At 46.4% G+C, this 27427-nt stretch overlaps 8 protein-coding genes across 8 annotated transcripts in view; 5 read left to right on the top strand and 3 right to left on the bottom strand.

Moving 5' to 3' along the window:
* Positions 1–30: 30 nt before the first annotated feature.
* Positions 31–5595, bottom strand: lta4h (leukotriene A4 hydrolase). Its single transcript, XM_086060101.1, has 18 exons — positions 5337–5595; positions 4465–4595; positions 4278–4398; positions 4057–4125; positions 3782–3886; positions 2585–2637; positions 2439–2511; positions 2233–2373; positions 2129–2152; positions 1988–2058; positions 1665–1921; positions 1481–1584; positions 1331–1401; positions 1200–1254; positions 1034–1129; positions 469–551; positions 296–400; positions 31–231 (listed from the first exon to the last, which is right to left on the bottom strand). The coding sequence occupies exons 1-18, from the start codon at positions 5484–5486 to the stop codon at positions 105–107; spliced, it is 1836 nt and encodes a 611-aa protein (XP_085916227.1). The 5' UTR covers positions 5487–5595; the 3' UTR covers positions 31–104.
* On the top strand, positions 65–10812 carry dennd6b (DENN/MADD domain containing 6B). Its single transcript, XM_086060103.1, has 20 exons — positions 65–6269; positions 6406–6444; positions 6515–6557; positions 6676–6785; positions 6900–6980; positions 7060–7165; positions 7243–7322; positions 7385–7444; positions 7974–8029; positions 8113–8235; positions 8335–8430; positions 8501–8598; positions 8691–8756; positions 8831–8895; positions 8963–9052; positions 9846–9899; positions 9967–10076; positions 10152–10254; positions 10338–10412; positions 10490–10812. Exons 1-20 carry the CDS (start codon positions 6153–6155, stop codon positions 10613–10615), a joined length of 1698 nt encoding a protein of 565 aa, XP_085916229.1. The 5' UTR covers positions 65–6152; the 3' UTR covers positions 10616–10812.
* Positions 10740–14290, bottom strand: gcc1 (GRIP and coiled-coil domain containing 1). Its single transcript, XM_086060100.1, has 4 exons — positions 13966–14290; positions 12587–13599; positions 11891–12292; positions 10740–11664 (listed from the first exon to the last, which is right to left on the bottom strand). Exons 2-4 carry the CDS (start codon positions 13541–13543, stop codon positions 10849–10851), a joined length of 2175 nt encoding a protein of 724 aa, XP_085916226.1. The 5' UTR covers positions 13544–13599; positions 13966–14290; the 3' UTR covers positions 10740–10848.
* Positions 14291–14316: 26 nt separating this feature from the next.
* LOC147159739 (ADP-ribosylation factor 4) lies at positions 14317–17700 on the top strand. The gene is made up of 6 exons (XM_086060110.1): positions 14317–14564; positions 14855–14935; positions 15650–15759; positions 16979–17050; positions 17122–17247; positions 17327–17700. The coding sequence occupies exons 1-6, from the start codon at positions 14498–14500 to the stop codon at positions 17411–17413; spliced, it is 543 nt and encodes a 180-aa protein (XP_085916236.1). The 5' UTR covers positions 14317–14497; the 3' UTR covers positions 17414–17700.
* An 81-nt stretch (positions 17701–17781) lies between these two features.
* Positions 17782–18721, bottom strand: lamtor4 (late endosomal/lysosomal adaptor, MAPK and MTOR activator 4). Its single transcript, XM_086060111.1, has 4 exons — positions 18623–18721; positions 18441–18512; positions 17993–18110; positions 17782–17929 (listed from the first exon to the last, which is right to left on the bottom strand). Exons 1-4 carry the CDS (start codon positions 18704–18706, stop codon positions 17832–17834), a joined length of 372 nt encoding a protein of 123 aa, XP_085916237.1. The 5' UTR covers positions 18707–18721; the 3' UTR covers positions 17782–17831.
* Positions 18722–19239: 518 nt separating this feature from the next.
* Positions 19240–20019, top strand: atp6v1f (ATPase H+ transporting V1 subunit F). Its single transcript, XM_086060112.1, has 2 exons — positions 19240–19508; positions 19693–20019. Exons 1-2 carry the CDS (start codon positions 19351–19353, stop codon positions 19892–19894), a joined length of 360 nt encoding a protein of 119 aa, XP_085916238.1. The 5' UTR covers positions 19240–19350; the 3' UTR covers positions 19895–20019.
* Positions 20020–20588: 569 nt separating this feature from the next.
* On the top strand, positions 20589–25495 carry drd4-rs (dopamine receptor D4 related sequence). Its single transcript, XM_086060109.1, has 8 exons — positions 20589–21287; positions 21363–21407; positions 21528–21575; positions 21643–21789; positions 21891–23328; positions 23420–23532; positions 23715–24214; positions 25107–25495. Exons 5-8 carry the CDS (start codon positions 23098–23100, stop codon positions 25307–25309), a joined length of 1047 nt encoding a protein of 348 aa, XP_085916235.1. The 5' UTR covers positions 20589–21287; positions 21363–21407; positions 21528–21575; positions 21643–21789; positions 21891–23097; the 3' UTR covers positions 25310–25495.
* A 660-nt stretch (positions 25496–26155) lies between these two features.
* The window catches only part of irf5 (interferon regulatory factor 5), a 3164-nt gene continuing 1892 nt past the window's right edge, over positions 26156–27427 (top strand). The window contains exons 1-6 of the mRNA XM_086060108.1: positions 26156–26301; positions 26483–26716; positions 26967–27141; positions 27208–27230; positions 27295–27322; positions 27390–27427. The exon at positions 27390–27427 is cut by the window's right edge and continues 136 nt beyond it. Of these exons, the coding sequence (XP_085916234.1) occupies positions 26543–26716; positions 26967–27141; positions 27208–27230; positions 27295–27322; positions 27390–27427 (438 nt within the window). The 5' untranslated portion in view covers positions 26156–26301; positions 26483–26542. The remainder of the gene's footprint in view (positions 26302–26482; positions 26717–26966; positions 27142–27207; positions 27231–27294; positions 27323–27389) is intronic.

Here is a 27427-nt window from a genome sequence, read left to right as displayed (position 1 = left end):
TGCGCTTATGGAAATGAAGAAAGCTGCACATTTCACATGAAAACATTTTATTTGTTCTTCTGCGTCGTGATTGGTTGTTGATGACGGATGTGCCAGTCTGTGTCCTACTGGTCCGCTGACACCTTCAGGTCTTTGGCGACCAGTCCGGAGGTCACCGGGTGCATGGCGGCCCGATGAGCCAGGAACACTTGCACGGCTTCCTCTCGGTGCTTTTCAAAGTTAAAGACCTCCCTGTCGGAGCAAAGCGAGATGTCGTCAGACTGAAGCGTCACACTGAAAAGAACGCTCTCCATACCTGAAGAGCGGCCGCGTGAATTTCATCCTGCCCTGCTCGGTCGCCATCTGGAGCGCCGCGGGGACAGACTCCTCCCAGCGGGACCGCACGCACAGTCGCAGCCACCTTGACATAGAGCGGCTAATTACGCGCCGGCTCGCACCGGGGGCGGATGTGCGGGAAACTATACCCACCTGAAGCGGACCTCTGAGTTCAGACAGGCCTTGAGATCATACACCTCCTGCATCTTCTTTACGTGGCTCAAAGGAAGTGCCTCCTGAAAAGAAGACGACCGTAGGAGAGGCGACCTGAGGCACAAGCTAACTAAAATGGCCGTGATGTTTCAAACGGCATCACTTGCTCGAAAAACTCGACTTGAATAGGCCAATTGGATACATTTTCCTGACGAGCAGTAGAATATGTTGTGTACTTCAGTCAACAATTATGAACGTAATTGGTCTGGTGGATTTTCAAGACATTTGAAGTTTTCATTATTTTTGAGAGGGACAAAATTCCAAATCAGATTACTTTTCAGGCCCCATAAAGGTTTGGTTCAGTTGGACTTGGCTGAAGTTTGCTTGGCTTTTGACCTCCTGACAGCAGTACTACTCTGAAAAGGCCAATCTTGTCTGATCTCTGAAGCGGCCTGGTCAGCACTTGGTGGGAGGCCAGCAGCGAGTAGCAAGCGCCCAAAGCCGAGCCCGAATAAATACTGATGTTGGAATCGGATTGGGAATATGATTAAGATTGAAGTTTTACCTCCTGGAGAAGAAGAGACAAGAACTCGACGAGCTGGTGGGACGACAACTTATCCACATCCGACCTGCTGAAGCCACTCAGGTCTTGGTCTTTGGCCTGCAAAGGGAACCAGGCCAGGGTTCAGACCCGCACTAAGGAAGGAAGGAGGGAGACAGTCAAGTCTCACCTGGACCCATCTGTGACAAAGAGCGATGCAGGCGTCGGCGAGGGTGGTGTCGTAGCTGAAAGGAAAAGCGAGAACCCGTCGGTCAATCGTCGGATGTTGAGCACTTGCCTCAAAACCTGATTGGGCCTCACAGCGGTTTGACCGGCGGCATTCCAGGTGTGAACATCCACGCATTCCAGTCCACTTTGTTCAGAACATCCACCTGAGATACAAACATCAGCTGTCCAGTGGATCTTGGACTGTAAAGACACCCCACCCTAACCCTTTGGTGTATGCCTCACTTTATCTTTGAAGTATGTGAAAAGGAAGTCCTTCCACTGGTCTGTGCTGACGCTCCTGTAGGCGAACATCTGGATGTACGACTTGACGAAGCCCATAAAGACTTCTAAATGATACAAACGGGACAACTCAGAAGATGTCCACAAGGACAGTGGGTGGGACGTGCGCCAGTGGGGCGTGAATTACCGGGACCCCCCAGGAGTTCCTCCAGGTGGTACAGAAGAGCGAAACCTTTCTCATACGGGACGGAGGAGAAGGCGTCGTCCGGGTCCACGTCCTGCAGACTCGGGACCAGGTTGGTCAGAGGGTTTTTGGCTCCAAAGGTGTTCACGGAGTCCTGCAGGTCCTTCCAGCCGCCCATTGCCTTGAACTGGCGGAAGGGTTCCCCCTCCAGACGCCTGCCGATCATCCTCTCCAGGTACACCGTGTGACCCTCGTTCAGCCTGCGTGTGCACAAACGCAAAACCTGTGAGGTGAGTGAAGTCAAAGTGAGCGTGTGAGCGAATTACCAAAAGTGCTCCCAGGTCTTATTGGTCACCAGGTTCCCCGTCCAGCTGTGCGATATCTCGTGAGCGATCACCTGACAGGAAGAGGATGACGTCAACATGTTTGCACGGTAACGAGGACTTGATGAGACGTGACAGACTTACGTTGGACAGAGACTTGTCTCCAGCCTGAGGGCGCAAGGCAGAACGTTAACGTATAAAAAAAAAGAAACAACAAAGTGTGTGTGTGTGTGTGTGTGCATGCTCACCAGCAGCGTGGGCGTGGCGAAGGTGAGGCAAGGATTTTCCATGCCGCCGTAGGGAAAAGATGGCGGCAGGACCAAAATGTCATAGTGCCCCCAAACATACGGTCCAGCCAGGTCCTCTGCCGTCTTCAACATGGCCTCCGTCTGACAAGCACGATGACACTTAACGGTGCCGTGACTCGCGTGTGAGTGGCGCGTGGATAACGCACCTCAGAGAACTCAAACGCTGCTCGATCCACGTACTCCGCCTCAGACCAGACTTTGGACCGGGGCCCGATCTGCCTGAAAGAAGCACGCGTCACAAGTCTGCTGCGGGTGAGCCCGGACCGACACCAGGACCAGGACTACAACATACCTGCTCTCCAGAGCGCCCACCACCAAGGCAATCAGGTAAGATGGCATGGCCACCTGCGCTCACAGGGAAAAGCACAACAATCACATCACAATACAGTGGTATATTCAGTGAGCACTTTATTGAGATAGGAGCTGTTACTCAGCCAGTTTGTTTTGTTTAGCGAGCAGAAATTTGAGTGTCTAACCCGACTCAGATGACAATAAGCTTGGCTTAGCAGCTATTGAATGATTAATTATTTCCAAAGTCTTCCAGCTCTTTGATCAAAGATGAAAGGGTGAAACTGACAAACAACATCCTAACAGTGTTTTTGGGCCTGGCTGCTAGCCAAAAGCTAACACGATGAAACGCGCATCGGGATTGTTACAGAAGGCTTATTTAAACAACTGAGCAGCAACTTTTTTCACTTTATCTTTTGTGAAAAATGACTACTTATGCAGCAGAGAGCAGACTAATAATTTGTGATCATTACGTATATTTTCCTCTATTGTATTTTTTATACTGCCCCCTAGCGGCCAGACGCACAAACTGGCTCTTTATTTATTATTTATAATCGAGCATTTGGCCTTTTTGGGTGGTGGCCCTGTCAGAACCAGCACTGGCCCTGGATGTTCATGATTTAAAATAATTTAGCAGCTTTATGCGGTATTATTTTAGAAAACATGACTTGCTAAGTTCCTTTTTTGTTTTTTGCATGTTTTGTGTTTTTTTTCTGTTCAAGCCATTCCTTATGGAAAGATTCAACCAGACGCGCAAAAACATTTGCGTAGCATGGTAAAAGGATCAATGATAATTGATCAATTTAAGTGAAAACAACTCAAAATATTGACTATTAAAATGGAAAGAATGGGTTTATTTCATCATATTTATTTACAAAATTTATACTGGCCAAGTCGGGTCAGCGTCAGTGAACTTCAGATGGCCCGACACAGTCATGTATCAGGGCCATTGGGCCCCCGTTAATGTAAAACTATATGGGGAAGCTACAACAGACGAAGGGTATTGATTTCAATGAAAAAAAGGTAATTTGAGATACAGTATGTGCATTGTCACAGAATTTTTTGGGAACTCAATACTCAAGGCCCCACTGTAATAATATTGAGCGATGTCATCTTTGTTCTGTCTGCAGCAGTAGATCGTAATATTAATCATCATAATCCTAAAAATAACAATAGTAGTGTTGTGGACTTGTTGGCATACGTTCTGTCTGAAGCGATAGATGATGCGATTGGCGTCCTGAGGGTCCACGTCCTGACCGTCTCGCAGTGCGCTCATGGCTGCCACCAAGTCTTTGGGGACGGAAACCTGCCAGGGACACACACACACACACACACACACACACACATGGTCACCTCTGCTTGGTCTGTCTCTCGTCTGTCTGTCTCAGTCTCTCTCTGGATATGTCTGCTTGTCTCTCTGTCTCTCAACATCCGTTTGATCTCTAGCTGCATGTGTGCGCGCGCAAGGATACTGACCTGAGCGTAGTACGTGTGTTTGATGGCCGGACTGTCCTGACAAGGCAGCATACTCCTGCAGTGATGGGCCTGGAAATGGCAAAAAAAAAGGATTTCCTCATCATAACATTTGTCCACAAAGGAAGAAGCGAGATGGCGGTTAAGTCGCAAGAGGAGATGTGACATTTAAGTGAAGCAAGCAGTCAGCACGATGGAGCAACAGTTAACGGCCCGCGGCTCACCTGGCACTGACTGAAGAGGTACGGATGTTTCTTTCCCGCTGTCTGTTGGGGCGTGAGCCACTGCAGCGCGGGCGCAGAGGGCGACGTCTCGTAAGTCACCTCCACGATCACGTGCTGCCCTCTGATCGGTTGAACGCGGTCAACAGTCGCCATGCGATTGATTCATTCGACAGACGGGAGGGCTCACCTAGAAAGGTCAAACGGCAGCGTGATCTTCAGCGGCGTCCCCTTGAAGGTGTGTTTAGGGCCCATAGTAAAGAGGGCCGCCTGGCCGTTGGCGCTGACAGAGATGATCTTCAGGTCTCTGGTGTCCAAAGTCTGCAGCATATTTAAAAAAAAATTTAAATAAAGAAACTGCTGCACTGACAAAGCACCTGATGATGTGTCACCTCTTTAGTGACGCATTGCGTTAAAAAAAAAAAAAGTCATTCAATCATAGTTTAAAATGGGGGCAAAGTACACTTATTTTTTGAATCAATTACTGTCATGTAATAATTTGGCTCATCTAAGTATTGTAAATGAAGGAAAGACAAATGTAAAAATGTTGTATTAAATTGTCAGTTTATTATAATTAAGTGGGGAAAAAAATCATACAATATACAGTATGTCCACCATCCATTATTCGAACAGCTTTTCCTTACATTTGAAACATTTTTCGTACTTTAAGTAAATTAAATATTGTAAATGAAAACAGTAACGTAAAAAAATTGAAATATATTGAATAGTTTATGAAATATTAGTTAATCAACTGTAAAGAACATTTTTTTAAACGAGTGATTTATTTATTAACATTATTTTACACATTTGAACTTTTTTTTTATTATTTTTACCCCCTCATCGAAGAGCACTGTATGTTTGAAAAATGTCTTTCAACGCTTTTGAGTACTCAAGTTTCTCCCAAATAACCTTGCATGAAAATCCAAGTCAACCTGCCAGTCAAAGTTCAGGCTGATAAACTCTTATCTTGCATTAATAACTGGTGTCGTGGCTAGCCGAGAGGCTAACACCACCAGCCGAGTTCCTGGGGGGCTCAAATGACGCGACGCGACGTGACGTTACCAGCGACGAGAAGCGCTCCTCCAGGACCTCCACAGTCAGTGCCACCTTCCCTTGGATCACGCGAGTGTCGAAGTCGACATGCAGGCTCAAGTTGAGGTGGCGGCTTACGCACTTGGCTGCGGACGCGAACGAGGACGGATCTGCAGACATGCTGGATGGGTACTACTTTGTCCGCCTTCTGTACGCGGAAAGTGGACTCACTAGAAGCAGAACCCGCTTTATTATAGGGCGGAAGACACAGCGCCGACATCCGCCGGGCGACTTTTCAGAGTAAAACATGACAATATAGCTGCAAAATAAATAAATATATACAAGTACTGTTATAGATCATATAAAAGCAAAGACCTTTAAACAAAATAACATGTTGCGTGTATTCAATGGTGAAAATAAAAAAGGTTACGGCACTGTTTTTGTGAAATAGATAAACACTAACAGTTTTGATTTTGCATTTGAGGGACGATTTCTCTCCATTGCCATGATGTACACAGTTTCCTGTGACGAAAAGCCCAAAGGAAAAGAAGAAGAGTTTAGATTTTGGGTGAAAAACGTAGAAGACAAAGAACAGGATTTTGTTCTTAAATATTTTTGGTACAACGTTGTGTTGGGCTTTAGAAACAATTCAGAAGAACGAACTGGAAACATTTTGGAGCGTTTCCGGTTCTCGATGACAAATATGCAAATAAAAAGCGAAAGCGCGTTGGCACTGTTGTTGTAGTTAGGGGTTGTCACCAGTAGGAGACGCCCCGCCGTGGCCACGAACCGTCCGCCTTTGCTTAGGAGTCTCGCAGACTGGACTCGCTCGCTGGCTCGGTCGTCATGAACCCGCTGGACGACGAAGATGTGGACATTCGGCGTCCGTGGGCCCGCTTCTCATCATGGCTAGAGTGCGCGTGTGTAGTCACCTTTGACCTGGAGCTCGGACAAGCCATCGAGGTTCGGGCTGTTAGCTTAGCATCTTTAACATGACCGGTACTCGTAATTTGTAGGCAATGAAACTAGGCAAACGGTGAATGTAATTCTTGGTTTTGTTGGTAAAGGTGATAAATGAAATTATTTGTTTTCTTTGCAGCTGGTTTACCCTCCTGACGTTAAGTTAACCGAGAAAGAGGTAAGTCAATTTCAGTCAAGTTCTTCTTGAAGGAGGTCTTGTTTTGCCAACTGATTGTTTTGGCCTTCAGAAAAGCAGCCTGTGCTACCTTTCCTTCCCGGACTCGTACTCGGGTAAATGCCATCATCTCATTCCAATCTGCACCTTGTCACATTGCCTCTCCATCCTGTGTAAATGCACCTTGAAATAAAATGGATGATGATGATTATGACGAGGGTCTTTGTTTCCCAGGATGCATTGGGGACACTCAGTTCAGTTTCAGGATGCGTCAATCTGTGGGTCGCAGACAATCCCGACTCAGCAACGACCTTTACAACAGGGATGCCCCAGCCGCCCTGCAGGTGACCCCACAAAGTGACACAAAAGATGAGGAATAATATATAATAATATGGGATAAAAGGGATCGAAATTAAAAAAAATTAGCCACTCAGAAGGTCTACTTTGTCTCTCCTTAGTCCGAAGCGTCACATTTCTATGGCTACGTTTACTTCCGACAAGTCAAGGACGCCTCGGTCAAGCGAGGATACTTCCAGAAGGTGACGTAGCGTCGCACACCTACCTGTAGTTAAAAAAAGGAGTGTCACATTATATGTCGATTGTCAATGTGCGTTTCAGTCTTTGGTTCTGGTGTCGCAGCTTCCATTCGTTAAGCTCTTCCACTCCTTGCTGCACATCATCGCGCCCGACTTCTTCCACAAATCAGAGCCCTGCCTGGAAACAGGTGATATCTCCCCCTATGATAATGTTGATGATGATGATTGACGACGACCACCATCTGAAATTTCTCCTCGTGTGCAGTGTGCAAGCAGATAGACCAATGGCCTTTCCTGGCTGCTGGACTGACCTTTAACCTTCCGCTGATGGGCGTGGTCTTACAGGTGAGGCCAGCACAAGAGATTTTAGTCTAGAAGTCCCTCGCTGACTTGATTTTTGTCCTCAGGTCAGAATTCCGTGCCAGAAGGACAAAGTGGGAAGTCCAGTGAAAGCCCCGCTTAAAGAGGTCAGAAATTTGTTCTCCTTCACTCACTGGCCTCATCTCGTTCTTCGTCGTGTTCCCAGATGGATTACATTTGGAACTTCAAGTCTCGGGACTTGACTTGAGACTTGATGAGGTGTTTTGTTACCTTTTTGGTCTTTCTATAAAAAGAGCAGATTCAGCTAAAACGACATTAATAAGCTGACTTGACGGAGATGAGCTGAATTGGGACTCTGTTAGGACTTGCCACTTGCACTTTTTCTTTCTTTTCGCCTTTGTCTGGCTCTGTTCGTGCGAGGCCATCAATTCGAGTTAATTCGTTGAAGTCCGTGATGATTCATGTACTGAAAATGCCCTAAAATTGCCATGATATAAACAAAGAAGGAAGAAAGAAAACGACAAGATGGGCAAAATAATTAAGATGAGGGCTCTTTTTGAAAGTCAGAGCTACTTCTTGGGTACTGATTACTGTGAAGGGCCCATTTATGTGAAAACATTGATCATGTTCATAAATATGACAATACCAATTTGGATCTGTGATGCTAACCTTCAGAACGTGGTACCAATGCCGACTCTGCTGCCTTCCGTGAACGAGCTGGACCTCTTCAGGTCAGTTTCGCTTCCTGTTTCTTGTCTGACTGCTCGGCTTTCACCGGTGACACCAGTCATCCGCTGACCTTTGACCTGTGCAGGTGTTTCCAGTCGGTCTTGATCCATCTGCAGATGTTGTGGGAACTCGTGTTGCTGGGCGAACCCTTAGTCGTCATGGCACCGTCTCCCGCCGTCTCCTCGGAAACCGTCTTGGCGCTCGTCAGGTACCTGGACCGGCCTCCGCCTGACCTATGGCCAATCGAAGGGCACGCTGTGTAGTTCTCACGGTAACCGCTGACACCTGCGTAACTATGCATCCTCAGCGCCATTGCTCCGCTCAAGTTCTGCTGCGATTTCCGTCCGTACTTCACCATCCACGACAGCGAATTCCGAGAATACACCACCAGGACGCAGGCACCGTGAGTATGAGCGCCCGCTCGAGTCCAGTCGGCCTCCCCGTTCGTACCTGAGCTGTGCTGTCTCATTCAGGCCCAATGTGATTCTGGGTGTGACCAACCCGTTTTTCATCAAGACATTCCACAACTGGCCTCACGTGCTGCGACTGGGAGAGAACACAAAGATGTCAGGTGATGGCACGCTTTCATCCCATTGGTCATCTACTGTGGCGTCCGAGCAGATCCGCGATCAACCGCCTCCATGTTTTCTCATCTCCTGTCAGGTGACGTCCCCAAGCAGCTCAAGATCAAGAAAGTAGCCAAACTCAAGACGCTTGACACCAAACCAGGTCTGTGGGCAAGTGATCTTTTGTTTACCCGTTTCCTTGAGCGCGTGTTGATTGCCGCTGTGCTGATTGCGCAGGAGTGTTCACAGCCTACAAGAGCTTCTTGCTCAAAGACAAGGTCCTCATCAAACGTCTGTTGAAGGTAAGCGCAGCTGGAAATGAAGCCAAGTCACGAGCCTGTGTGAGAGCCGCACCTTTTGTTGACACAGGGCATCCAGAGGCGGCGGCCGTCCGAGGCACAGAGCGCCATTTTAAGGAGACACTTTTTAGAGCTGACTCAGAGCTTCATCATCCCACTGGTAAGAACAACAAGAACCTCACAGCCACTTGAAGCCATAACAGTAAACCGCTATATCGCCAATCACGGCTCACCTGTATTCTGAAGCAGAACCGTGATTGGCTGTCATTTGAGCAACTTTGATGGCATTCTCAGTCAACAGCTAATGGCCGCTGAGGGAAAATCTTTGTGTTAACTTGCCCTTTTATGGTAAAGACTGCAATTTGATGGCTGACCTGTTTTGGACCCAATTATCAGGAGAGAACCACTCGTAAAACACCGTCAGAACAAAAAGATAATCTTACAGCCCGATCTTTTAAAGGGGAAGTCAACCCCCAATTTTTTTTGACAATAATATGTTCTATGCAGCCCCTATACTCTTAAGTATGGTATTCTGGTTAATTTTGTGCTAGTGGAATATGAGTTAAGCAGCTAAATCCAGCCGACTCAAGAGGCGGCCATTTTGTCAAATATTGCAGTCGATATTGCTCAGGTCTCAGGTAACAATCAATCACAGATCAGCTTCAGAAAACGGGTGCACTGTAATTGGTCATTGCCTGAGCCCTGAGCAACATTTATGTCATCTTCAGTCGACGGCAAGTGAGATGGAGAAAAACGGCTGGATTTTTCTTCATAACTCATATTCCACAAAAGTAATATTAATCAAAATGTCATGTTTAGACTAGTGAGGTCACATATAACATATTGTTGTCTAGAAATGTTTATGGTTGACTTCAACTTTAAGACGTAAGATTGTCGGGCATTTGACGTCTTTGGTCGAGGAGGGGCAAAATTGTGACCTTGACCTTTTTCAGGAGCGCTACATGGCCAGCCTGATGCCGCTGCAGAGGTCCGTCACGCCTTGGAAGGTAAACGACACCGAGCATGACATTCACGTCGGATCTTGGGCGTGCACTCATATTGGACTTTGTGCAGACGCCACCGCAGATTCGACCCTTCAGTCAGGATGAGTTCATGTCCGTGCTGGAGCGCGGTGGTCCTCAGCTGACTTCGGCGCTGCGAGGGGATTGGACGGGACTGTACAGGTACGACCGTCGTCGCGAGTCGCCGGTCATGACGGCGACTGGGTTTCTCTCACGTCCGATACGCGCTGCTCGCAGGAAGTTCTTCAAATCTCCCAATTTCGACGGCTGGTATCGCCACCGTCACCGAGAGATGACCCGCAAACTAGAGAGTCTCCACCTGGAGGTTATTTGTGAGGCTGTGAGTAATCGTCGCCACAGCAACACTTTCTATCCCGTCCCCGCGCTGACATACGCGTGACGTACGTGTGGCGTGCCACTCAGGACCTGCTGGGATGGACTCGCGACAAGTCTGAAGTGGAGATTGCCGATTTGGTTCTGAAGCTACGAGAGAAATTAGTGAGTTTGTGTCCAATGATTATTTTTCTTTTTCTTTTTATAGTTGAAAGCCACTTGGATGTGTGACTTCTTTTCAGATGAAAGCTGGAAAGCAGCAGCTGCAGGTGCGAGATGATGTTTTCAGCAAATTGGAATCGTTCATCGCATCTGTCATGAGCTCGTTGCCGCAAGACCTGCAACATGTGCTTAACACACAAAGTTAAGCACCGTGTCGGGTCAGTGAACTTCGATTAAGACGCTTACGAGCTTCTTGCCACCGTGAAGTGAAAAGGTCATGCACATGAGGCCCAGCGACCACTGAGATTCAAATGATCGAGTCACCATTGATTCAGTGAGAAGTTAATTTTTATTGGAATGTTTGAATAAAAAATAATCTTCATTAAATATTCTGCACAAATCAGATGTTTGACTGAACGTCAAGTTTGTGACCACTTGGTCATCTTTTGTGGCTGCTCCACCACGGCGCCCCCTGCTGCCTGAGGACAGAATGTTTCTCCTGCGGACTGAAGTGAAGGATGCTGAGGATGGCGCTGAGCGTCTGTTGCCTGCCGCTGGCATCCGGCAGCGTCAGGAACTTGTAGATGACGTTCTTCAGGTACTCCACGTTGGAACCCTCGCGCTTCTGCTCGCGGATCAGCTTGTCCAGCTTCGCTCGGAGCTCGTCCATCTCGTCATCGTGGCGTTGGGCGCTGGCCGCCAGTTTGCCATGCAGCCGGTGGACATCGTCATCCAGCTGGCGCTTCTGCCGCCTCAGGCCCGCCACCTCCACTTCCTTTCGGGCCAGCTGCTCGGCGTACAGAAGCAGCGCGGGTTCAGAGGGCGCGGCGTGTCGCAGAGCTCGTCCGACGGCATCCGCCTCTCGTTCCTCCTCGGTGCCGACGTCCTCTTCCGAAAGCCTCCGAGTGAGCGAGGCGGGAGCGGGCGCCGCAGCTCGCAGGAGCTCCAGCTCCCGGTCCTTCTCGTCCAGCAGCGCCACAGTCCTCTCTCGCTGTTTGTGCAGCTCAGCCTCCAGATGCTGCAGCTCGTCACGATGCGCCGCCTGGTTGCGCTCGGCTTCCTGCCGCTGGCAGCGCAGCAGCGCCGCCACGTGCTGCTGCTGTTGCTGCAGCTGGTAGCGGTGCGCGGCCGCCGCCTTGTCGCTCTCCACGCGCAAGTTGATGTACTTCTCCCTCAGGTCGGCCAACTGCTCGCGAGCCTCCTCTAGCTCGCGGGCCATGCAGCTGTCGTTGGCAGCGTTGTTCTTGGATGCCGCCTACATAGAAAGACGGTGGAATATATTACACAGCTGAAGGTCCAATGTACTTTTTTCCTCCTCACTAACTGCACTACTTTGGCATGCTAGTTGAACAAGTACATGTTACTAGTGAGGTAAAAATTCTACTTCAACTAGTTTTGCTCATTATCCTATGAGAATGCAAACAAACATTCTGCTAGTGAAGACAATGAGCATACTAGTACAAGATTTCCTTCCGGCATACCTTTGCTCGAAGCTTGTAACGCTCCAATTCGGCTTTGAGCTGCCGCAGCTCCTCCTGGCACGTGGCGTCTTGGACGGGTTCCAGCTCGCTTGGATTCCCGGCATGCGGGTTCCTCTGAGCGGCCAGCAGCAGCTTCTTCACCTTCTCCAACTTGTCCTTCAGGGCTGTCACGTCCAGTTGAGAGTCGTCCAGGCCCGGGTCGTATGCAGACCTGCTGGAGGCCAGCGTTTGGTTCTCCTTGTCCAATTGTGTCATCCGTTCTCGGAGCCTCTGAGCCACCTGCTGCTCTTGCTGCCTCGCCTTCTCGCAAGAACCCAGAAGGTCTGAAAGTTCAGACACGCGCTGCTCCAGACCACCCACCCGGAGCTCTGCCGCATGAGCACGCGCCACCTCCTGACACAACTGCACACACATACCCGACATCATGCTGTTCCAACATGTGAGAGGACCTCCGCCTTCGCCTAGGGCATAGGTGTCAAACTCCGGTCCTGGAGGGCCGTAGTCCTGCAGGTTTTGGATGTTTCCATTCTCCAACACAGCTGATATATGATCAGCTCATCAGCAAGCTCTGCATAAGCCTGATAACGATCCTGCTGATTGGAATCAGCTTGTGTGGGAAACCTCCAAAACCTGCAGGACTGCGGCCCCCCAGGACCGGAGTTTGACACCTATGGCCTAGGGTGATGTGAGACCTACCTTGTGGTTCTGGTTGTGGATCTGGTCCTGAAGGCACTTCTTGAGCTGGCTTAACTCCTGTTGTAGCAGCTCCACCATCCCCGGATCCGCTTCCACCCGCTTCTCCTCGGCCGCCCGCAGTTTCCTCCTCAGCTGGTCGCGCTCCTCCCCAGCCTGCTTCAGGAGAGCCTCCAAGTCGGTCCCGCGGTCCACGGCGTGCGCCGCCGCCAGGAAGTTGGCCTCAGCCTCGTGCAGGCGAAGCTCGGCGTCCTGTCGCAGGTCCCGTTCCTGCTGCAGGATCTTCTGCAGCTCCTGCAGCTGCTGCAACTGGTCGCTTTGTTCCTGCTCGCGCTCGTGCTGCTGTGTAATAACGCGAGCGCGGCTCTCCGCCAGCTGCTGCTGGAGGCCTTGGACCTCGGCCTGCTGCTGTGCACTCGCGGCGTTGAGGCGCTCCTGCAGGTCGTCCACTTCCTGTTTGAGCTGGCGCTTGTCGGCCTGGAAGCTGGCCTCCATGCGAGACTTCTCTTGCGTCACAGTGGCCAGCGCGCTGGTCAGCGTGCCCAGTTGGTTCTTCAAATGAACCTTCCTGCGTTCGGCTTCTCCGTTGTGAGTAACCAGGGCCTGTTGCTGCTCCGCCCCTATGCCACCGGCTTCGGACCCGCTAGTGCTTCCGGTTTCTGACGCATCTTCCTCATACATGTCCTTGCTCGTTTGTAGGGCATCCTCACCGTCCCCACAATCCTGAAGGACTGCGGCCCGCTCGCAGAGCTGCTGGTTCACATCCGCATCGGGGGATGTGCTCAAGACTTTCAGACTAGCCTCCAGGGCCTCTTTTTCCTTCAGCAGACTCTTGTACGCATGGACCACGTCCTTAAACCGGCTCTGGTACTGAGACAGCTGCTTCTTTTGAGACTCGACCGTTTCTATAAGCTCCTTCCTGCTGGGACCGCCCCCAAAACTCATTCCAAACTTCTCCATGATTGTTTTACCTCGGAGTAATCCGTCTCAGCTATGCTGAAGCCACCATCGGATTGCTGTAAGGATAAAGGCAGCATGAAATGAGCACAAGCAACAGGGTTGTTGGTAATCTTCTCTCGTTCACACAAGGCAAAGGCAAGGGCAAGGCAATTATCAAAGCGACAAATGCTGACTTCAGTACTTGTGGATGTTGGCGTTGTGTTTATCAGTCGCGCTGAATAGCGATATACTTATCACTACAATCGTCTCAAAAGATCTGTATGATAATACTCGTCTCATGCAAATCAATTACCCTTTGAAATTGTACACATTATTACCTTTTATACCATCTTAAATGTGTCAATCTCGTGGTAAATGAGAGTTCAACACAAGTAAAATACTTTCAATAAAGTTAAACAAACGCCCAATAATATTGTTCTTACCTGGTTAGATATCGTCCTTGTTGCAATTAAAAAATAATCTGTTTGAATTCGTGTACAGTATTTAAAAGCAGTAGAGGGAAAAATGCGGAAGATGAAACTCCAAGTCAACCGATGCCATGTTGTTTTGAGCCGGAAGTGGGAAAGGTCCTGTTCACATTTTCACGACAGTGTTATTTATTTACTATTATTATCATTATTCATTTTAAGAAGTCGTTAATTCCCAAAAAAGATTCAAGTGACGTTGAGGTATTTTCACAGAACGAGCTAGTTGATACTGCCCCCGTTTCGGAAGAGGCCGAGTGTGTACAGTGCAATTTTAAATAAAGTTTTCCCGTGTTTCGTTACGTCATTTGTTCCGCGTTGTCCTGGACGTGGCACCGAGGAGCAGGAAGGAGGAAGTAGGAGACGAAGAAGAGGTCCGAGCTTCCAGCAAGTTTCGGTCTCACGGTTGGACCATTGGCCGAAGCCGAACGCGAAGAGCGCCCATCTCACCTCGACTGAAGACAAACTCTTTTGCGACGCTCGAGTCAAAATGGGCCTGACTATCTCGGCGTTGTTCGCCAGGTTCTTCGGCAAGAAACAGATGAGAATCCTGATGGGTGAGCGCCGCTAAGCTAGCAAAAGCTAAACTGAGCTAACTCGCTAGCTGACGAGCTGTTAAGCTTTGGAAGCCAGCGGCACTGCCGCTAGTTTCATTTTATCTTTTGATTTTCACACGTTTTCTCAATCCGAATGTCAAGCAGCAGCCGGCAGCTAACAACACGACCCTCCACATGCTATAGAACGAGCCGGGGTTAGCTGTCAAAATACTTGAACGTGCTTGCTTGTGGCGTTTTCATGTGTTTTCCTTGAAGCCCTTGCTGACTTTTGTGTTTTGCTGCCGTGACAGTGGGCTTGGACGCAGCTGGAAAAACGACCATTTTGTACAAACTCAAACTGGGGGAGATTGTCACCACCATTCCGACTATCGGTAAGCAGGCGCCTGACGTCATCACGTTTGGTTGATTAGTTTGAATGTTTCTCTGGGTATTCCAAGCAAGAAATGATCCATGGGTTTGTGAAATTGTGTGTGGGATTGCTTGTTTGCACCTTGCTATTGGCTTGCGACTAGTCGTGAGTTGGGTGTACGCCGCCTCTCATCCAAAGTCAAACAGGGATGGATGCCTGTTTGCCCGCCATCTTAAAGGGTAACTCAACACTAAATCAACTTTTTTTTTTGCTGATAAACTGGTGTCTCCATGTCCTGGTCATTATTTTGACATTTTAGTGCATGTTTGTTGAAAATTTGAATTTGGGGCAAAAAAAAAAAGTGTTTGGTGCCATCTTAAGGTTAAACACTGAGATAAACACAATTTGGCTGTGTGTCCTCTCATTACACGAGAAGTTACAGACTACGTCATTTGCGGATTGTGATGTAGTCGCCCCGCCACCCACCGGCTCAGTCTCGTCAACACCTTAGCGAGTTGCTGCTGTCAATCACAGCCAGACCACGCCCAACCCTCTTCCCATTCGCAACCCAGCGGCCCTCCAGGCAACACCCGCTTCGAGCACCGATTTCAAATCTTAGTGAGGGATATGGAGCAAGAGTCTGACTTCCCGTTGAGTTACCCTTTAATGACGACAAGCGCAACAGGAAATGGAAAAAGTCCACTTGATCGCATCCAGGTTTTTCCTCATATTTCAGGTTTCAATGTGGAGACGGTGGAGTACAAGAACATCTGCTTCACCGTTTGGGATGTTGGCGGCCAGGACAAAATTCGACCTCTCTGGAGACATTACTTCCAAAACACACAGGTTAGTCAGCCTTCATTATCGCCACATATGTTGCACCCATATTCGCTGATGTTACCCGAGTGTTTCCCAGGAGGACAGCAGGTGTCAGGCATGAAAATCCCTCACCTTTCGCCGTTTTTAATCCAAAATCGGTGAACTGATGAACTGACTCTCTGGTTATCCCCCCCACCCATGTCCGTCTAAACCCACCGATTTGAATCATGCTATAATGCAATTATTCATCGTCTGTTGTTGTATTACTGCTTAATTTAGTTATTTGTTGTTCATTGTATTGAACTTTGCTTTCCACTTAAATTTTAATATTTATTTATGGTATTACTTATACTTTATTACTGTTATATCTCAATTTGAAAAAAAATTTTTTTACATCCTCTTTGGCTCATGTGTTTTAAATTAATTATGTTTTATTAGTTGTCAGAAAATCTGACATATAGTAAAGCATCATTAATCTGACTTTGATTTTATTTAATGAAAAATGACTGTTTCATTTAAAAAATATATATTTTATTGTTAAGTAAGTTAACATTTATTACCACAAACAACAGAACAAAAGTACCGAAAATTATTATTGTTCAGTACCGGTATCGAAACCCTAGCACCAACAATTGGAACCACACCGGTTTAAATGCGAAAGGTACTCATCCCTACTTGAATGCAGCACATGCTGTTTTTTCAACAGCCATCCACGGTCGGATAAATGTAGCAAAGTCATTCGCATTTTTGCAAACATTTTTTTTTTACGCCATAAAATCTTTATGGAACACATTAACACGAACATTAAAACTCGCCATCCCTTACCCCCATCCCGATTTGATATTAGCGACCAAAATTTTGGTCCTAGTCCTCACATTTTTCACCCCTAACCCGATTTCATGCCTGAGGTGTGAGCGTTGTAAAAATAATAATAATTTACAAAAAAAAGTAAAACACATTAAGGAGGACATGAGTCTGAGTTAGAGTTCAAGCATTTTGTGTTATTTCTGGTCACTTATGTCAGTCAAGGTGCTTCTTTGATTGTCATAGGTCCCACACGCATGAAGACTTTACTGGTAAACATTGAACACATTTAAGATGGCGGCCCAACTCCTTTCTGACACTTTGGGACTTCACACATCTGAGACAGATCATCTTCCAGGACAATCTTAGAAAATATAAGATAGTCGGGCATTTGAAGGCCTTGGTCGGAGGACCAAACTAAACTCCTCATTTGCACTCGCAGGGTCTGATCTTCGTGGTGGACAGCAACGACCGAGAGCGAGTGTTGGAGTCGGCTGAAGAGCTTGGAAAGATGGTTAGCGAGCCAAACGCGCGGGTGATGTGACGAGACGAGCCGTGTGACTGATGTCGCTGTTGCGTCCGCAGGTCCAGGAGGACGACCTGAAGGACGCCGTGCTATTGGTGTTCGCCAACAAACAAGATCTTCCCAACGCCATGACCGCCAGCGATCTCACCGAGAAACTGGGCCTGAACAATCTGCGTGGCCGCACTGTACGTATCGCGCCGTCGTCGATACAATGTCGGTATTCGTTTGTGACCCGGTCTAACCCTCTTATCTGCCCGTACTCAGTGGTACATGCAGGCCACCTGTGCCACTCAGGGGACAGGCCTCTACGAAGGCCTTGACTGGCTGTCCAACGAGCTCGCCAAGCAATAGACGGCACACACAAAACAGGAAGTGGCAGCGGGACAAGGAGGTGTGAAATTTCACAGGACTGTTTCTTCTTCTCTCTTTTTTTTTAAGTTATAAAAATGTCAGCTGGAGGCTACTTCTCGGACTCCCGTTTTTCTCTTCTTGCGTTCCTCGTGTTTGTTTTCCTACGCATGTTTTTACTCAGTCATGTGACAGGATGTTATGTGAGGAGAGGGACGGGGTTCGTAGCCATTGCGCCATGACCCCAAGGCCTCATCATTGTGAAATGCAATAAATGCGGTTTTCTTTGGGATTGTCTTATTTCTTTGCATGAGGAGTTAGTTGTGTGACCAAATCACTTATTTTATTGATCATCAAACAGGAGCACTGTAAAAAGTTGAACATTTTATTGAAAACATGACATCACTTTGGATTGGTAACTCTAAACGCTGATTGGTTCCTGCTGGTTGTGTTGACGTTTGACCACAAAAACCTTCTGACCCGAAACGGTCACGGTGAAAACAAAGTCCTCCAAGATAACTGAAGAAAAGACAAGAAGTCAGTCACACTAGGAGCGAGAGTGAGATTGTGGGTATGTGCTACCTGACATGCGTTTAAAGGGCACGTCGGCCGATCCCGCCAACCGGAAGCGACTGGCCGTGCGAACCATCTGCATCATCACGCCAGCTGTGTGCTCATCATTTTCCAGCTCACCTGAAGACTATCAGATGCAAAATTAATTAACACATCGTATTCCTCGACTCCCACCAAGTCAATAGTGCAACATCAGAGCTGTCATGGCATACACACGACTTTATACATACAGTCAGTGATACCGTTGTGAAAATTTTCCATCGTGAATGTTTACTTCGATGGCATATTTCTGAATTTAAAAAATAATAATTTAAGGACTAGAACGTGTCCCAATGGCAGACGTAGTCGGTAGCTCACCGCGGCCAGAATCAGTGATCACGTAGACTACAAGTTACTGAGTCATAGAAAGTGAGAGAGAGAGAAAAAGGTGAAATAGTCGCTGAATGTGATCACTCACAGCCAAAACTCCGTCCTCGCTGATGACTAGATAACCAAGCTGGTCCGGGATCCGCTCCAAACCCGCAGTCGTCTGTAATGACACAAACTGACTCAGTGGACATTAAACAACACACAGTGGCACATTTGGACGTGAAATGTCGCCATTCAACGCTAAAAAGTGACTTGTCGCTGGTAACCCACCATCTTCTTCCTCCTATTTACACTTCTGCGAGACCTGCTGTCACTTCCGGGTGTTTCACGTGATCGTGAGTGCTTCACAAGCATCGGAAAAAGCAAGATTGGTCTCGCAAGTCGATAACACTCATTCAAACAAACTGAACGATCGAACGACTACTACGCAGCAGTTCTGTTTTCTTTTAAAATTCACTGTGTGAAGAAGAAGGGGGAAACAATTTGGCGTATCTAAAAATAATATCATGTGTGTATAACAAAAGCGTATTACCGCCATCTACTATCCTCCCACATTCCAAAAACATGTCGGCATGTGAATATCTTCCCTAAATATCCCCCGTCATCCACCAGGGTATTTTAATCAGCATCTCTGGTGAGGTAAGAGGTATTTAATTTCAAATTTTGATCTAATTCTCCTGTTATCGGACAAATGTCGATTGTGAACTGCTTCAAATGATAATGTAGCGTTTGGGAGAAGTTGGGGGATTATCTTATTTGTTTGCATAATAAAAACAATTAAAAAAAATGTTTTCGCTCGGTTTCTTGCTTCAGAAAGAAAGTCGTCTGACGGCTTCCGAGCAGCAGGGGCGCCCGCGTACGCTCAGGTGACACGCAACGGAAGTGCTAGTCAGCCGACTGTCACATGATCTGCGACTGATCGCTCGTCATTTTGGGAGCCGTTTTTGTTTTTGCAGTTTGTGTTTGACTTCATCCCGTTTTTAATCTTGGTGTTCGCGATGGCCGGCCGTGGGAAGCTGATCGCCGTAATCGGCGATGAGGACACTTGCACCGGATTTCTCCTCGGTGGCATCGGTGAACTCAACAAGAACCGTAAACCGAATTTCTTGGTGGTGGAGAAGGACACGAGCATCACGGAGATCGAGGAGACCTTCAAGTAAGGGCCGCGTTTATTCATAGAATATTTCTCCGTAATTGGTGTCGTCACAAGAATCATCCATTCCGCATGAAAATGAAGCAGAGTAATGAACATTTCAACATGTTTACTTGTATGTGATGTATACAGTGCAGTTGGCTTTTGTCAAGTGTGTGATGAGGATTTGTGTTTTTTTGGGTGTTAGGAGTTTCCTGGCTCGCAACGACATCGGCATCATCCTCATCAACCAATTCATCGCCGAAATGATCCGACACGCCATCGACGCACACATGCAGTCCATCCCAGCCGTGTTGGAGATCCCGTCCAAGGAGCACCCTTATGATGCTTCCAAGGACTCCATCCTGCGCCGGGCCAAGGGCATGTTCTCGGCTGAAGACTTCCGATGAAAAGTCAAATACTCCAACGTTAAAATATTTGCTCTTTCGTGTTTGCTGCTTCCCATGAAGTGAAAAGGTGTTGTGTGATTCAATATGTTGTCTTAAATTATTATAAAGTCTGATCAATGTTGTGACCAACTTGTTTGTGGATATTTTTCTTTGCACAAACATCTTTACCAGATAAAAATGCACGAAACTCCTCTCGCTGTTCATATTGAACAAGGAAACGGTGAGTAATGCTGCGAGAACATAATTAATTGCAGCATCCATTCGTCTGTTAGGTTTGTTTTTTCCCCCCGCCATCGGCGCTTATTGATTACGTCCTGCCTAAACAATGCGTGATTGGTCCGACCGAAAAAAGATCGGCTGCAAATGTATCAGCGGGAGCGGTACAAGATGTATTCTCCGCAGTTTGTGAACTCACAGAAAATACCGCGAGAATTCATCTTACTGGCAAGGTTAAACTTAAAAGGTTAGTATTTTGTTGGGTTTTGGTCAGTTTGGCGTTTTCGATGTTCATTAAAATAAAACAATAAGCTTACGATCATAAGACTGCGCATCATTAAAGCCGCCAAGGAAATAATTTAACCAAAAAAAAGGCGCTCAGAGGTCCGTCAAGAATCCGTGTGGGTGGAGTCAAACGTTTAGCTCTACCAAAGGTTTAGCCGCGCCTTTAACTGCTCTGCATCCAGGGCTTTACTCAATTTCGACGTTTGTAACAAAATAATTGGACGAGTTAAGATTAATTTATTGGAGCCAAACACAGTTACTCTAATACAAGTGAACGGAATTACGCATTTGTAAATATTTTTGTTACAAAAATGGGCACTACCGGTTCAAGATGGCGACTCTTATCTACGGCTCTGTCTTCATGTTGTCGAAGGCGCCCCCTAGTGGTCATATATCTAATCTCTACGTTGGTCCAGGACATTTTCTTTCCGTCCACGTTTTAAAATACAAAAGCGACGTATGTGGTCTGTCCGTGTGAGACTTTTTTGCATGTACTGATGGAATGCTGGTCTTATGACAAGGAAAGACGAAATCTGACAACAAAAGGAAAATAAAGTTGCTTTCAAGATTGACAATCTTCTTAGGAATTAACAATCAAAATTCAATAGTACTAAAAATACATGCTTACGTTGTTTCCAATGGAATAAAAGTTCGATGTTCCCGGTAAACTCAAGCAACAAATATTGATTCTGTGACCTTCAGCAGACCTTTGGCCTGGCAGAAGCGGATGGATGATAAGGTAAGAACACGTGACGGTGTGACCTCAGTTCTAAAAAGTGGAGCGCCAGCAAGAGTCCATGTTGGCTTGTGCTGGTGGAGACATGAAGTGGCTGCTTGTGTTTGCGACGACGTTGATGTGCGTTGAAGCTCGTCCGCCCCAACGGCCGACCAGGTGAGACATTAGACAGGTGGGACCTGCTCAAGGCGGGACTTGCAGGTCTGACTTGAGATTTTCTTTTTTATAAAGAAGAGACATGGAGATTCAACAGCTGCCCAACCAAAATAAGTCGCAGTGAGTTGACGTTCTGTCGTCATTGCAGTAGACAGAAGTTACTTTCCGTTTATTGATTTTTTTGTTACCTTGTTTTTCACGTTTATGTGTTCAACTTTGTATTTTATTCTTATCTTGCAGGTTGGTGTCTTATGAGAACGTCAACCAGACACTAGCAGACTCAGCACGGTCAGTTTAAACACGCAAATTCTAACCCTTCACATCAACAACTTCCAACTTGGATGTTTCTCCTCAGCATTTCTTCCAACTTGACATCACAGGACACACCAGGCTTGGTATCAAACGTTACGTTGAACATGTCAAACGGGACATCAGAGGACACGGCAAACCTTGAACCAAAAACATTAAACTTGACAATAATGAACGATGGTCGTATTCAAGGGTTAGTAGAAAGAAATGCTGTTCTCTTTTGTATCTGTTTATTTTTGTTGACATTTGGAGCTTGCCCATCTTGGAGTCTGACCTTTTGACTCACCCCAACAGCATATCGATGCAGGGCTGTTTCCTGCCCACCTGCGCCATCACAGACCTCAGCTCCAGGCTTCAAACTGGGGACGAAACGGCTGGCGGGTCCACAGCCGACTCGGAAGGATTTGGAAAAAAATGATCCCGGGTGACCTCTTCTTTGCCTTTGGCCTCTTACTCATCTCAGTCATGCCGCTGCAGGCACAAAAGCTTTATTGCTGTCTTGTTAGTTGGCATAGCAACGTTTGTATGTTGGAAAAGCTTGTGCTCATCCGTTTGTTTGTGATTAATAACGATTGATTGATTCAGCCAAAGCGTGCGTGCGTGCGTGCGTGTGCTAAATAGATTGTAAATGGGGGGGCTTCACTAAGAGCAGGAACATTTACTAAATATGGAATGATAGTGTGAGTGTAAGAAAATTCAAATAAATGGAGTTGAGAAACTTCCTGTTTGACATTTTTTACAAGTGATGATGATGAGCAGCAACTTTATCCTCTTCATGAGAAAAGTAATGACCTTATCACGTGGAGATGCATGAAATCCTCAAAGCCGCATCCTTATAACAGTCCACGGTTATAAGCTTATACTGGTTATACAATAAAAGAAAAACATCTGAGGACCGCTTCAAGCGGATGCCCATTGAGGAAAGAGAGAGTGACAATCAGCCAATCAGAGAGCCAGGGACACGGACCATCCTCCAATCAGCGAGTTTCAACATGACAAGAAAGGGAGAATGTTTGTTGACAGCCGAAGGCGAGAAGGAGCAGCAGCTTTCCGTCACATCTTTCATGTCCAGGTGAGTTTCACTTTCACTTATTTGCTTGTTTACGTTCCCCTGTCACAACTTAAACTCCAGGGTGTATTTACTGGTTTGCACTGGGCAAGATCATTATCTAACAGTCAGATATGAAATAATGCAACAATATGCTTTTCTTATCAATCAAATGTGCTGATTTTCTGTGATTGATATGATTGATTTCTGCTCGTGTTTTCAAGTGAGACAATTGAATTCCTTGGCAAACACAGAATGTTGTTTTTGTTATCATGCCGGTGAGATGATGGGAGGAAAAGGAAATAAGGGTGTCAAATGTGCTTTAGCGAAACATCTGGAAAGCATCCGTAGCTATCAACCGGTGACGTATGCAAACATGCGAGACTCTGGAGAGGAGAACGAACTTGAGAGTCATGGTTGCTGACTCCTACATGTGCACTTGCAGAATTTGAGATGGACGGCGCAACATCTGATAGAGAGAGCCCCTTGATGAAGTACAACTACGTGGCCCTGATCCTCGGCGTCCTCCTGATCCTGCTGGTGGTCCTGGGCAATATCCTGGTGTGTGTGAGCGTGCTCACTGAGCGCTCTCTCCAGACCGCCACCAACTACTTCATCATCAGCATGTCCGCCGCCGACCTGCTTTTGGCACTGCTGGTACTGCCGCTCTTCGCCTATTCGGAGGTCAGTGACTTTTGTGAGGATGTTTAGACCCGATCATGATAATAGCGTACGAGGTCCAAGACAACCAAGAGGGTTTTTGTTTGTCTTTCAGTTTTTGGGAGGCAAGTGGACGCTGGGGGCGACCCTGTGTGATGCTCTCATGACCATGGACGTCATGTTGTGCACTGCCTCCATCTTCAACCTGTGCGCCATCAGTGTGGACAGGTGAGGCCAGTAAACATGAAAAGGTGTTTAGGGGGGTGAGACTAAAGTCTAAATGTTAAATCATGCATGTCGAGTCCAGTGACTGAAAGGTGGTCAGCTCCCCTCTCACCTTGGACCCAATAAATTGAGCAGGAAGCTAACCAAGTCGGATGCTCAAACTCAAAATGTGTTTTGGGTCTTAGGTGCATCGCAGTTCTGGTCCCCCTGAAGTACAACCAGAACCAGTTCAGTAGCAGGCAGCTGGGCCTCATTGCTGCCACTTGGGTCCTGTCACTGGGTGTGGCCAGTCCGGTCATCTTTGGAATGAACCAAGTGCCGGGTCGAGACTTGAGCATGTGCAAATTGGAGGACGACCGTTTTGTGGTGTACTCGTCAGTCTGCTCCTTTTTTGTGCCGTGTCCCGTCATGCTTCTGCTCTATTTTTGGATGTTTCGGGGCCTGCGGCGGCGGAGGTCTCGCACGCCGTTGAAAGATCCCTGTCACCGCCGTTCCTTCTGCTCGACGCTCGTCCTGGCTCTGTGCCACGGCAAATCCTTGACGGACAGCGTGTCAGATGGGGAAGCCTGCACGCAAAGGAGGGAAGGACAACGGAACCGGCCCAAGACCGTGATGAGAAGCAGAAAGGCCAGCAGGGTCAGTAGGAGGGAACGCAAGGCCATGAAGGTCCTGCCTGTTGTCGTGGGTGAGTTTCAAAACCGGAGACAGATTATGATCAAGATATGATTCATTGCGGAAACGAAAGAGAAAGTCTATTGGCTCGACTTTTTCAATTATTACATGCTGCACATCGTAGCAGACCTGAGTTTGTCTGTGAATCTTTGAAATTGATCATCTATGACAGAGGTCTGCAACTCTGGAGCCACATGTCCCCAAAAAATAAAATAAATAATTAACGAGTACAAATTAATGTTTTCTTATATATATATATATATATATTTTTTTTTAGATTAAATGTTTAAATTAATTAATTATTTAGATTTTAAAAATGACAGATCCCACATTTTTAAGTTGTCAGAAAAAATGAAATTACCTAAAAACGTACAAAAAAGTGACCATAAAATGGCCAAAAAGTAAAAGCAGATAATTACCATAAAATTCTATGAAATTGCCAAAAATGTCAGAGAATTCAAATTTTTTTTAAACGGCAGAAAATAATTGCTCAAAAAAGTTGGATTTTTTTTAAAGCACAAAAAAACCCGTTAAAATTTTAACTATAAAATGTCTAAAAGCAAAAGAAGAAACCCTGAAAATGACCATAAAATGACAAAATTGCCATAAAAAATAAATACAAAAAAAATTCTAGCAAAAAAGGCAGAAAAAATCCAAAAGCGGAATATTTTTCTGATATGGTTTAGTTCTAATTAGCTATTGGGCCTTCAGTACATTAGACTAACTCTAACTGTTTGTTTCATCGCAATGTTCAAATGTTTTGCACCTCCAGACAATTTTTTAAATTTTATTTATTTGGCCTAAAATGTCTCTTTTGACAGTAAAGTTCCTGATCTATGTTGATGGTTGTCCAACGACAAAACAGTTGTACTTCCCACTGAGTGTGCTTTTATTTTTCCCTCCAGGAGCCTTTCTGGCCTGCTGGACGCCATTTTTTGTGGTCCATGTCACCAAAGTGTTTTGCGGCTGGTGCACGGTCAGCCCGACCCTCATCTCGGTAGTAACGTGGCTTGGCTACGTCAACAGCGCCGTCAACCCTGTCATCTACACGGCTTTCAACACAGAGTTCCGAAACGTCTTTCACAAGATTCTCTCCCGTTGGATTTGAACATCCTGTCGATCATCCGCGAGAGGATTCACACCTGAGTGTGTTCAGCAGGTGACTTTTTACTTGATGCTCTTAATGCACCACATGCACTCCCCGGCTACATGTTTCTAAGTGTGCTTATGAGTTCCTGAGTGCTTGCACTTGTAGTGAATTATGTCAACACTACAAATAAAACGTCACAAAGTGTATTAACCGTTCAAGTGTGTTTGTTCATTGCCAATTTGCAACTAGTTGGTTTGCATTAAAGTGGAAGTCAACATTTATTGATAATAATATGTTATATGTTACCTCATTAACCCAATTATTATTATTATTTTTTGCAATAATATTACATTTGTGGAATATGAAGTAACATCCAGCCGTTTTTATCCATCTCAGGGGGCGGCCATTTTGCCACTTGCTGTCGACTGAAGATGACATCAATGTTGCTCAGGGCTCAGCAACGACCAATCACAGCTCACCTGTTTTCTGAAGCTCTGCTGTGATTGGCTGTTACTTGAGACCTGAGCAACATTGATGTAATCTTCAGTTGGAAGCAAGTGGCAAAATGGCCACGCCCTGAAATGGATATAAACAACTGGATTTTGCTGCTTTACTCATATTCAACTATACGCAATATTAACCAGAATACCATATTTAGACTAGTGGGGCTGCATAGAACATATTATTGCAAAAAAAAATAATAATAATTGGGTTGAACAAAAATTATCTTGTGAGAATCAAACAAGGATGATGTCATCACAACACGGTTGACCAACATGCATTTCCTTGACATGTTTATTGAGAGGAGCTCTTATTTTGATGGTGTGTGAATCTCTTACAGGATGTAGTTGGTATTGGTGTGTAGCAAAAGACACTTGAGCTCAGTTCACTTTATGTGCAGAAGCCCTTTCTCGTGTTAGTTTATTGCCAGCTGATGAGGAAGGAACCTTTTTTAACGGGGCACAAACTGAATAAGAAGCAGACTGGTACCAAAACAACGCCGGGAACAGGTGAGTCGTCTGTTGTTCTAAAAAGCTTTCCATTCCACCTAAATGCCAAACTCTGATATTTAAGTCTACTTAACACAAATAAGTCACAAAAGTAATATCACATGAAAATACAGACATTCTTACTGAAACTAAAGGGGTACAGGACGGTCATGTGATGAGAAAATTCAACAATTCCCATCAGGGATCCACGTTACCATGATGACCACCTGCTGATGATCCCCGGGACTACAAGTGCCTAAGCATGACCGTCCAACCCCGAAGAGTGCGCTTGAAACCTTGGCTCCTGGCTCAAGTGGACAGCGGCTGTTTTCCCGGTCTTCATTGGGTCGATTCGGCTCGCCGACTGTTCCAGATCCCATGGAAACACGCCACGCGCAGCATGCCAACGTGTCAAGGGGAAAACACCGTCTTTAAGGTCTGGGTGATCCCCGTTGTGACTCCCAACATGCTCTCATTTGTTCATTTTGCTTGTTTCTGTGTTGAATGTAAAAACAAAGATATCACATAAAACAAGCCCAACAACAAAAAGTTTCACTTCTGTTTCTTTGAACATGAACTTCCTGTTTGAAAACAGTTGACGTGATGACTTCCTCTTCATGCGTTTACTTTTGTTTCCTACTCTAACACATTCAGTGAGTAAGCGCTTTTCCCTACCTGTCCTGCAGGCGTGGGCACTTGAAACGGGCAAATTTCAAGAAGGTGTGGACGATCCGGATCCAGCCACGTGGAAAGCGAACCTGCGTTGTGCACTGAACAAGAGTAAAGAGTTTCAGCTCCAGTTTGATGGCACCAAAGAGACACCTTTTCAAGCCTATAAAATTTACAAAGTGGTAAACGCAGGTAAAGACTTTGCTTTGCACTCTTCCTAAATGGCCACAAATGTGAAATAAGTCATTTTTCTTCCAGATGCGGCCACTGACAGCGATGAGGTAATCATACGTTGTGATATCAATCAATTGTCTTTACCTCTCTAACGTGAAAATTATATTTCAGATTCCAAATCTGACCGAGCTGACAATCGGTAAGTCAAGTGATTTGTAACCGTGGAAACACAGTTTCTGTTGTCTGATGTTTTGATATCTTGTCAGATTCCAGGATCTCCCATTCCATTCTCCCTCCCCTTCAT

Source organism: Leptonotus elevatus, chromosome 17 (assembly GCF_054856555.1).
Source record: "Leptonotus elevatus isolate MCC_2025b chromosome 17, RoL_Lele_1.0, whole genome shotgun sequence".
NCBI classification, from domain to species: Eukaryota; Metazoa; Chordata; class Actinopteri; order Syngnathiformes; family Syngnathidae; genus Leptonotus; species Leptonotus elevatus.
Note: the sequence above shows the minus strand (reverse complement) of the source record. Positions and strands in the feature narration are given on the sequence as shown.

Coding starts and splice junctions, on each gene's coding strand:
- lta4h (XM_086060101.1), bottom strand. CDS start 5,486: ATGTCTGCAGATCCGTCCTCGTTCGCGTCCGCAGCCAAGTGCGTAAGC. Junction 1,922..1,987: donor AAGACCTGGGAGCACTTTTG/GTAATTCGCTCA, acceptor GTGCACACGCAG/GCTGAACGAGGGTCACACGG. Junction 1,585..1,664: donor GGAACTCCTGGGGGGTCCCG/GTAATTCACGCC, acceptor TGTATCATTTAG/AAGTCTTTATGGGCTTCGTC.
- dennd6b (XM_086060103.1), top strand. CDS start 6,153: ATGAACCCGCTGGACGACGAAGATGTGGACATTCGGCGTCCGTGGGCC. Junction 8,236..8,334: donor ACCGTCTTGGCGCTCGTCAG/GTACCTGGACCG, acceptor ATGCATCCTCAG/CGCCATTGCTCCGCTCAAGT. Junction 10,077..10,151: donor GATTGGACGGGACTGTACAG/GTACGACCGTCG, acceptor CGCTGCTCGCAG/GAAGTTCTTCAAATCTCCCA.
- gcc1 (XM_086060100.1), bottom strand. CDS start 13,543: ATGGAGAAGTTTGGAATGAGTTTTGGGGGCGGTCCCAGCAGGAAGGAG. Junction 12,293..12,586: donor TCCACAACCAGAACCACAAG/GTAGGTCTCACA, acceptor ATGTGTGTGCAG/TTGTGTCAGGAGGTGGCGCG. Junction 11,665..11,890: donor GTTACAAGCTTCGAGCAAAG/GTATGCCGGAAG, acceptor CTTTCTATGTAG/GCGGCATCCAAGAACAACGC.
- LOC147159739 (XM_086060110.1), top strand. CDS start 14,498: ATGGGCCTGACTATCTCGGCGTTGTTCGCCAGGTTCTTCGGCAAGAAA. Junction 14,565..14,854: donor ACAGATGAGAATCCTGATGG/GTGAGCGCCGCT, acceptor CTGCCGTGACAG/TGGGCTTGGACGCAGCTGGA. Junction 14,936..15,649: donor CACCACCATTCCGACTATCG/GTAAGCAGGCGC, acceptor CTCATATTTCAG/GTTTCAATGTGGAGACGGTG.
- lamtor4 (XM_086060111.1), bottom strand. CDS start 18,706: ATGCTTGTGAAGCACTCACGATCACGTGAAACACCCGGAAGTGACAGC. Junction 18,513..18,622: donor TAAATAGGAGGAAGAAGATG/GTGGGTTACCAG, acceptor GTGTCATTACAG/ACGACTGCGGGTTTGGAGCG. Junction 18,111..18,440: donor GCGAGGACGGAGTTTTGGCT/GTGAGTGATCAC, acceptor TGCATCTGATAG/TCTTCAGGTGAGCTGGAAAA.
- atp6v1f (XM_086060112.1), top strand. CDS start 19,351: ATGGCCGGCCGTGGGAAGCTGATCGCCGTAATCGGCGATGAGGACACT. Junction 19,509..19,692: donor GAGATCGAGGAGACCTTCAA/GTAAGGGCCGCG, acceptor TTTGGGTGTTAG/GAGTTTCCTGGCTCGCAACG.
- drd4-rs (XM_086060109.1), top strand. CDS start 23,098: ATGGACGGCGCAACATCTGATAGAGAGAGCCCCTTGATGAAGTACAAC. Junction 23,329..23,419: donor CGCTCTTCGCCTATTCGGAG/GTCAGTGACTTT, acceptor TTTGTCTTTCAG/TTTTTGGGAGGCAAGTGGAC. Junction 23,533..23,714: donor TGCGCCATCAGTGTGGACAG/GTGAGGCCAGTA, acceptor TTTGGGTCTTAG/GTGCATCGCAGTTCTGGTCC.